Source organism: the organism of the source record quoted next, unplaced genomic scaffold (genome assembly GCF_019419815.1).
Source record: "Pyrus x bretschneideri cultivar Hongxiangsu unplaced genomic scaffold, Pyrus_bretschneideri_v1 Contig2, whole genome shotgun sequence".
NCBI classification, from domain to species: Eukaryota; Viridiplantae; Streptophyta; class Magnoliopsida; order Rosales; family Rosaceae; genus Pyrus; species Pyrus x bretschneideri.
In genome coordinates this window covers 2,171,140-2,180,678 of record NW_025999501.1, presented here as the reverse complement: position 1 = coordinate 2,180,678, position 9,539 = coordinate 2,171,140, and the positions used below count along the sequence as shown (strand labels likewise).

The 9,539-nt window shown below is 35.5% G+C and overlaps 1 protein-coding gene across 2 annotated transcripts; it reads right to left on the bottom strand.

The window, feature by feature from the left end:
* Positions 1-3,791: 3,791 nt before the first annotated feature.
* LOC103959047 (uncharacterized WD repeat-containing protein C2A9.03) lies at positions 3,792-8,722 on the bottom strand. 2 transcript variants are annotated; one of them, XM_009371386.3, is made up of 10 exons: positions 8,568-8,722; positions 8,325-8,480; positions 8,070-8,237; positions 7,537-7,623; positions 5,249-5,383; positions 5,051-5,161; positions 4,869-4,960; positions 4,692-4,797; positions 4,518-4,604; positions 3,792-4,417 (listed from the first exon to the last, which is right to left on the bottom strand). In XM_009371386.3, exons 2-10 carry the CDS (start codon positions 8,472-8,474, stop codon positions 4,004-4,006), a joined length of 1,350 nt encoding a protein of 449 aa, XP_009369661.2. In that variant the 5' UTR covers positions 8,475-8,480; positions 8,568-8,722; the 3' UTR covers positions 3,792-4,003. The 2 variants fall into 2 exon arrangements, with proteins under 2 accessions (XP_009369661.2, XP_018505854.2); XM_018650338.2 differs by lacking the exons at positions 8,070-8,237; positions 8,325-8,480; positions 8,568-8,722 and adding an exon at positions 6,333-6,383 and having other exon boundaries at positions 7,537-7,625.
* Positions 8,723-9,539: the final 817 nt, after the last annotated feature.

Genomic DNA, 9,539 nt, shown 5'->3' with positions numbered 1-9,539 from the left:
CCAATTAACCTATCAAAAGTAATGTTATACTATGAAAAGTTTAAGTGCCTTGGTAGGAATGTTACCTAAAAGTGACCATACAGAATTCCCCAAAAGTCTTCTATTTTCTTCGTGTTTTTCTCTCTATTTCCTTTTTCATTTTTCCTTTCACCCTACTTGGACTTGAAATTTGAAACCAGCATGGCATGCAATACACGAGAACATATAGTACTAAATTATTAAATTTGTTTATCAAATGATGTAAGAATATGATCGCATATACATATTAATAACTTAAATTTCAAATTATATAAAAAAATAAAATTATTTATAGTTAGTCCGAATTTGAATAAACGAAATATTGTTATGCATTGAACAAGTTTGGTAGCTCTAGCAAGTTTGAAGAGGCATTATTCTATAAAGATTGTCCACGACCTTACAAGTTAGGGAGTGAATACCAAGTTACCAAGTTACATTTTCCGGAACAAAATTCTTCTTCTTGTATAGTTTTTTCCATTATGAGTGATGAGTAGATTATTAATATCATACAATAATTTTTCGTTAGATCTAGAGTGTTGTTATGCACACTCAAGTAGCAAACGATAAATTTGTGCTGCTGAAATAGATCACTATACACCACTTGAGTGCTTTTCAGTACCATACTCAAGTGGATCACTGCATGTGTTTGAAAACAGAGAGATGATAACGCACACATCATTAAGTTTTTTACATATTTCTCTTTATTTATGACCATCATATTGAATAAATTAAAAAAAAAAAAACGAACATGATTAAATATTGATGCGTACACCCTTGAGGTTTGAATTGACACATTACCCCTTAGGTTTGTCTAACGAGGATATATTTAAATACTGTTTTAGATTAGGGGATTCGCCTTTGTGTCCACTTTTTTACTAAGCACTCATTACATATCAACTTAATGAAGCTAAAAAAAAACCACTAACCCATGTTCTCTTCAAGCATCTAGGGTCAGCATTTAGGGTTTTCACTTCAGTTTTTAATTGTAAAAAAGAAAGTTTAAGATAATCCATTAATTGTCACATCATATGTTCTACAATATTCTAAAAACATGATTTTTTTTTCCTGTTTAGTTTGACGACATCTCTCATATGTTTTATTTGGTATCTATTGTTGCAACTCTAGTAGTTAGGACATTGATTCTCAAGTAAATTGTAATAATCGTTCCTTAATTTTAATCAAATTGGAGCCATAGTCCCTTAACTAAAAATCTATTACCATTGGTCCCTCAACTTATCATAATGTGCAGTTATAGTCATTTTCATCAATTTCGTTAGAATTTTGTCAAAATAAGTTATCTTGGAAGGATTGTTGCTATAATTGGGTCTCTCAACTCATCAAAATGTGTAGTTATAGTCATTTTCGTCAACTTCGTCAAAATGAGTTATGTTGGAAGTACTATTGCTACAATTGGGTTAAAATTGAGGGATTATTTCGCCAGTTGGATTAAAGTTGAGGGACCAATAATAATATATTTTTAGTTGAAAGACCATAATTGCATGTTTTGATGACTTAAGGGATCAATGATAATGAATTTTTAGTTGAGGAACCATTGCTCCAGTTGAATTAACGTTAAAGGACCATTGCTACAATTTATTCTTAGTTCTCAACACATTGCATTTTGAGTTTAAATCATGGGAGTTTTAACAAAACACTCCTAGTACTGTTTACTTTTAACAAAAATGACATTTTTACTCTGAAAAGTCACTCATGGTACTATTCACTTACTACACCTTTTTATCCTTTTGATTTGATTTTTTTTAAAGGAAAACTAATGAAAATAGCTTGAAAACTTTGAGTTTTAACGAAAATAACAAAATAAAGGGTAAAGTGAATAGTAACAGGATTGACTTTTTAGTGTAAAAATATGATTTTTCGTTCAAGTGAACAGTACTATAAACTTTTCGTTAAAGTTCTTTTTTTTTTTATATAAATATTTTCTTTTATGCTTTTGTAATCCAATTTACTTTTACCAAAAATCAGGCCAGACTTTTGGCCCAACTAAAATAAAAACCACTTTGGGGATGCTTCTGTTTATTGTCATCGGCCCATATTATGATGTCTCTACTGCTCCACAGAACCGCAAGAAAGGCACGTGGCTATTTATGAGTTCGTTTGGAAGTGCTTTTAAAATGATTATAAACGTTTTTGATGAAAATATTTTTGGAAACAATCCTTAGTAAACATGCTAGTAAATCCTAGAAAAGCACTTAAAATACTTCCTAGAAGAAGCACATAACTGGTGTTTCTTATAGAAAGCACTTCAAGTGCTTTTGGAACCCCAATACATTTCTCTTAAAATGCTCTCAGTCATTTTAAAAGTACATCCAAACGTGGCCTACCACATTGGATGAAAGGAGTTGAGTCCTTGCAGTCGTGGGTTCGAATTGCGTCAGTAGCTAATCTAATAAAATTTATTGTTTGATTGATAAATAATTAAAAAAGAGAACCGCAAGAAAGTCCTGTTCGTCGCCAAACAAAAACTTCTAGCCCTACATGACAAGCAAAATTGTCTTTCATACTTTGAGTTTACGAAGTTTTAACGAAAAGCCCACGGTATTGTTCACTTTAACGAAAAACCATATTTTTACACTAAAAAGTCAAACCTGGTACTATTCACTTTACCCTTTATTTTGTCCTTATCATTAAAACTCAAAGTTTTCAAGCCATTTTCATTAGTTTTCGTTTGAATTTATTATCTATTTCTGAATAAGGATCAAACCTTTTAAAAAATATTATTTCTTCGGAATATAGGATGACTAGAATTGCTTTTAGATACCCAAAATCACTTATTAAGTGTTTTACATGCACAATTTTTAAAGTAGTAATATGTTATAGCACTAGAACTGTTTTTACTTAACCAAAATCACTTCTGACAAAAGCAGTGCTTCGAGCAAAAGTTGTTCAGAATCACTTCAAGACGGGCCCATTTGGATCCTTTTGTAACAAAAGGAAGATGAAGCTCAATAGTTGTATGATTGTACCTTCTAAATCCACTATATATTCATTCAACATTTTACGCCACTTCCATTTTACTCTTACCAACCGCTCCAAAATCCAACTACCTTCCAACTGTCCATACACTAAAGCGCACTTTCAAACCTACTACTCAAGATAAATCGATTCACATAAAATTTGTTTGAAACCGACAACTGATTTTTTATTAAACGTGCCACTGGATCACACTCAGAATTTTCGGCCCACTGTAAAAAGCTTACGAGCATGAGACGGACGAGGCAACTTTGAATGAAAACTGTCTACGTATGTTTGGATTGAGCTGCACGCAACTGCATCCGCAACTTTCTCAGGCAGGTCCCTTTCATCAAAGTTTTAATTTCAAAAGATACATATTACATTCCAACTGGTCAAACTCATCTCTCATCAGTTTCTGCACCAAACGTGATCTTCCGTAGAAAGACTGAAACTTCAATTCAAATCTCATGTATGATACGCTTTTGTGTAGCGACAATTTAGAGCAGATAGCTAACCATTTTGTTTTTAACTAAAACTTGTTTAGTAACTACTTTTTGTTTAAAAAATAATAAAAACTATAACACAAATTTTAAAAACTCAAGAAAGTTATTTTCGCATTTTGGTCATCAAAAGGGTTTTCTACTTTCAAATAAAAGCGAACAAAAACTGAAAAATAAAAACGAAATGGTTATCAAACGAGTAACTTCTTTCTCTTTGGCCTTGCTCTCATATAACCGAAAACGAAAACATATACAACAACACTTGAGATCAGTCGCCCAAGAATTTATAAGAACGAAAGATTGAACAAACGAGCTGTTTATAAATATACATACTTGAGACTGAAATGTGCTTTACAAAACCAAAAAGTTCAAATTTTCTTCCCTTTCTGCTTGCTCAAAGAACACCTTCACAGAAAAAACCACCCAAAACGCCATAACCTATATATATGTGTGTGTGTGTGTGTAGAGTATTTGCAGTAGAGACATGAGGGTATGAATATGGAGGCACTGTACTAGAAGACTGCTTCGAGATATCGGTTATGATGCCTCTTGTTGAACTCTAACACGCTACCATACGTCCGATCAGCGACCCCAACAAACAGAGCTTCTGTGTCGGGGCTAAACGATATTCCGGCGATTTCACCAAACAGGTCAATCTCTTGTTCCTTCATATACCCAGACTGAGTGTCAAGGATGTGAACAAAGTCTGCCGGCTCAGCCATGGCCATAAACCGACCATCTGAAGTGAACTTTATGGCCCGTATTGCTCCCATTCTTCCCTTCAACACGGCTAGCGACTCTGAGAGGTTCCTTATGTCCCATAACCTGCAAGTGGTGTCTTGATTCCCGGTAGCCAAAACTTGTCCATTCGGATGCCATGCTGAGGAAAAGCAATAATCCAAATGACCTTTGAGGCTTCCAACAGCCTATGCCAAGTTATGCCAAGTAGGTAGGTAAATCATCAGATCTTTGCATAGGATTTGCATAAACGAAATATACACGCTGCACCACAATAATGCTACTTACTTTTCCAGACTGAGCATCAGCAATCAAGCAGTCCGCACTATCTCCGAGTATTGCAACTAGCTTACCATCTGGACTGACAGAGGTGTTCTGCCAAGAACCATAAACAGGAAAATCTAAGACGAGACATATAAAAATGGCAAATCACTCGTAACGGTTTCAGTAGAGGGTACTCACATTCACGGACCAATCAAACGAGAAGCGAGTGAGGCAAGTGAAATTTTGGACATCAAAAACTCTAACTTGAGCATCATTGTTTGCAGTCATTACCCTCATTGAGCCACTGCAGAAAGAAAGTTCAGTAAAAGGTCTTCAAGTGAAGCAACCTACTTCAGTTAAAGGCAGATGACTTACGAAGGGTTTTGGAAAATGTCCACTGCGTTTGTGATGGCATTGTCATCTGTCGTTAATTTTGAGCAGAAAGCAACTCCAGGTTGATTAATGTGCTGGGCACATAGACGAAAAGACGTTAGAATAGAGAGACAATGGCTATGATGGATTCAGTAGTCACAAAGGAACATGTATTTGAGCAATACCTTGCAGATTAGTTCACCTTGGAATCCCCCAGCAACCAATAAATTTTCCTTCACAGCCATAGTGCTTATTTGCACTCTAGAGAGTGGACGAACCAACAACCCAGGTCGTTTCTGAAAGAATGTACCAACTCAAAATCAGACTGGTCTTTTAGCCAGGATTTCAACAAACCTGATTTCATCAATCAGGTCTTTACATACCTCAATAGGGACAACAGGTTTTGATACGTTCAATACTTCTTTGCCTCTCCTGAGTAGGGAAGACCAATGCATTACTGAAAAGTTCTGCATAATGTATACATCGTGCTTTGATGTGGCCCATAAGAGATTCCTCAGCTGCACAGGGAGAAGCAAACCAAGTTGACGGGCACCTTAGTAACAACATTCAACAATTCAAAAAAACCAGATATGATCATCACAACAATTATGTCTGTTTATGCCAGATGTGAACTAACAGTTAAAACACTACGACAGATATGCAAAAGTTTTAACCAGCCATAAGACAATAGAGAAGTATAAAACCAAAATCATTAAGGACAGTGACCAGTATATAAAAACCATGCAATGCAGTTGTTACTTTTCATGGACCTGACAAACCACCAACCAAGAAATCCAAAATGAATAACGTTTCGTTGCAGACCGTTACAAGAGGATTTTATGAAAAATTGGATGCACAAGGAATGAAAAAGTTGACTATAGTGCCCTGAAGTGACGAGGAGATATTTATGTTATGCATTTTCTTTAGACATGTGACAAAGGAATTTGTTCAGTATTCCACTTAGCTAAGAGTAAGACTACATCTATCCACATCATTAGGCACATAAATATGGAGATTAAAATGATAATGCATCAATACAAGACAAATGCATCCAACCAGGAATAAAGCACATGTAAATGGAACAAAATGACCGCTGTTCGATGTTCAAAGCAAAGACACGTGCACAAAATAGGGCTGAACAACAAAATGATCATGACCAATCCAATGGCATTTCAAGGTCACAAAAAGACGCAAAGTCTCTTTGCTTGAAAAGTACCAATCCAAATTATCATGAACAAATATCTAGAGGAGTATGAGCAGATAGTATGTAACCACAACATATACTTCGGATGAGAGTTAAAGAACTATATAAAAGATGTGCAAATTTGAAGTCCCCGGATGCCTACAAAATTCTAGGGAAAATTTGAAGTCTAAGAAAGCAAGAACTGTGTTAGTCGGGCCCCTCATGAACAGAACACATTGACTTATTAAGAGGCCTCTTAGTGCTCAAATATTTTCCTACCATACCATATTAACAATGTCGCGCCAGCAGCTCTAACTTCCACCCTGCTGTAAAAGCTGAAATAAAGAGAGAAATAGCAATCCTAAATGCAACAGATGGGTTAAAGTTACATATTATAGTCAACAGTCAACAGAAGCAATATATTTACCACCACAAACCACAAATCAAAATGCAAGGACCAGTGACAACATTCAAAAGTAATAATGACTGCGATATGCAAAAGAAATGGCATGCTGAAAAATTCAGAAGGTACAAAAGTGAACTTATTAAAAAATATTTGAATATTATGTGTAACCCAGGGTTAACTATGGTAAGATCCAACAATGTAAGAGGTCTAGTTTATCTAAAGCTCAAGCACAAGCCCCAAGATGTATGCGACTTATAAGTTCAGGTGTTCACGACTACTCTTAATCTTACACAAATGCACACTTCGTTAAGGTTTAGTTATTGATTTACTATTATTCTAACTCCTTTACTACCAAAAGTTAAAACCGGTAAAATACAACTAATTTCAATTCTAGTGGCTGCCTAATGAGAAAATCTATGACACCCGTAAATGCAAAAATGCAGCAAATTTGTGACAAGACAGCCGCCTATTGTCCACAGTCTAATTGGGAACCTTAATTAACTATAGGTTAGGCAAATAAGTTCATTATTACAATTTACTTCTCAATAATACACACGAACTACAATACAGGCCAACAAAGAGAGAACCATTATGAACTCCATACCTTCCTGTGAATGGTTGAGGGACATAACCACAATCATAAAATAAGACACCCTTCATAAAGCATAAAACATATTTTTATAAGACCTGCAAAACTACCAACAGAAGCTTATATCTAGCAGCAAGGCACAAAGTTCAAACATAACATAAGCTTTATGAACATGACACGCCATCTATGATCAGTGAAAAAATGGGTAAATTATCTTGATGAACAATACCCTAAGAAAAACGAATGAACTACATGAAAGGATGAATATTTATATGCATATGATTGCGAACTGAGTACGAAGGTGAAAGTTATGCAAATGTTACAACAGTACAAGTGGATGAAGTTTTGAAAAAAAGAAAAACAAGGGGATTGACAAATTAAACAAACTCAACAACAACAGACTCTTATGTTTCTGGCATCCAATAAACTCACAAACAAATTTCTTGTAAAACATTTTCCAAATAATTTAGAGAAGCAAGAACAAAATTTCTACCTGGAAATGCACAATTGTGGACTTGACAATCCTTGTATTGTAGTGAAAGTCATAGAAGGTCTTCCCCATCTCTACTGGCAAGCACTCCTGTCAAGGCAGAAGATTTACAAACAAGTTACAAACAAAGAAAACGAATCTGGGGCAGCCCTAAAATCACCCCTCTTAAGAATTACATAACAAACATGAAGGGAAGCATCAAAACATAAGTAAAGATGAATTCTTTAAGACCAACAAGGCACTTTTCGATATATATCCGAGCGATATTAATCTAATACAAGAAGCACGCTAATCTAGCCAACTTGGTACCGCCGATCTGCACCAGCAATGCAATTCTAAAGCCCATTAATCAGAACGTATGGCAAAAACATAAAGATGTAGCCTTTAAGACCAACAAGGCTTTAGCCAACTTGGTTACGCCCGGTGCAGACCGGCAATCAAATCCTAAGGCCAGTCAACCATTTCTAAATCGTATTAAAACAGTGCACATATGCAGACTCCACAAAAACAAAGTGAAAAGGGTATAAAATGGACACCTTTTCGAGGTCCTGGCGAGGCAGAGAGAGGCTTTCGTAGTTCTTGTACTGCTTCAATCGGGTCTCACGGTACCTATCTCTGGTGAAGTTAAGCCTCTCCCACGGAATCCCCTGTATGTCCTTCCCATTTCGAGCTTCCATTGCCGAAGTATCAGTCTTCACCTTGCTCTGCAAAAAAACCCCAATTATTAAAAAATTCTTCTAAAAAAAAACAAAAATCCAAAATTCGACACACGAAAGTAACAGTGCAGCGACCTCAGCGAAGTCGTCGTCGTCAAAGTCCGAGTAGGCGCCGTAGCTTCCCCGTAGCTGGTTACCGGCAAAAGCGTCGGTGTCTTCGAAGTCGGCGATGTCGAAGTAGTCGTCGACGACGTACTCCAGCTCGTCGTTCTGAAACTGCGCCATTTTCGACTGCGGAAAAACTCAGGGATTAACCGAAATTCACATTGGCCATTAAATCGAAACCCAAAGTGGGAGAAGTAGCGAAGGAATTTTCACCTGGAACTATTTTCCGGGGGCGGGAATTCAGCTGGCGGGTTGAGAAAAACAGTGTGTAGAATTTTCCCAAGAAACAAACAGAAAAAGTGAGCGTCTATTTTAGGGTGGGTGAAAGAAAACGCTCGCCTACGGTGCTCTACTTATAGACTTTGGCTAGAGAGAGAGAGAGAGAGAGATTACTGGAAAGTGACAACCGGTGGATTAATTACCGACATAAATGGAGAATCTATTTCCCATTTTAATTATATTTGATTTTTTTTTTTTTTTGGTAATTATTATTGCATATGTTATTATGAAATATGAATGCGAACGATCATTGATTTGATTTAAAACGAAGATTTTCTCATAAAATTTCCTTTTTAAAGCGAAAATAACATCTTTTGTTAAAATTTAAATATGGAATGAATGGAAAACTAATTTATTATCAGCAATTCAAGACATTCATCTTTTATAAATTCTTTTAGTAACGATATAACTACATTAAGGATGAAAAATAAATTAATTGTGAACTCTTTATTTAGAGTAAATTATAGCAACGATCTCTTAACTTTAACTTAATTGGAGTAATGATCATTCAACTAAAAATTCATTACCATTGATCCCTTAACTCATAAAAATATGTAAGTATGGTCCTTCAATTAAAAATCCATTACCATTGGTTCCTCAACTTTAATCCAACTGGAGAAATGAATCCTTAACTTTAACCCAATTAGAGCAATGGTCCCCCAAACTTTAACCAAATTGTAGCAATGGTTCTTCCAACATAACTCATTTTGACAAAATTCTAACGAAGTTGATAAAAATGACCATAGCTACACGTTTTGATGAGTTGAGGGACTCCAATTGTAGCAATGGTCATTCAATCATAACTTATTTTGACAAAATTCTAACAAGATTTATGAAAATGACCATAACTACACATTTTGATGATTTGAGGGACCAATAGTAATAGATTTTTAGTTGATGTACCAT

Excerpts from the sequence above, each read along its gene's own strand:
- LOC103959047 (XM_009371386.3), bottom strand. The coding sequence starts at position 8,474 with ATGGCGCAGTTTCAGAACGACGAGCTGGAGTACGTCGTCGACGACTAC. Across the intron at positions 5,162-5,248 it reads AACCTGTTGTCCCTATTGAG|AAACGACCTGGGTTGTTGGT; the intron begins GTATGTAAAGAC and ends ACATTCTTTCAG. Across the intron at positions 4,605-4,691 it reads CGTTTGATTGGTCCGTGAAT|AACACCTCTGTCAGTCCAGA; the intron begins GTGAGTACCCTC and ends GGTTCTTGGCAG.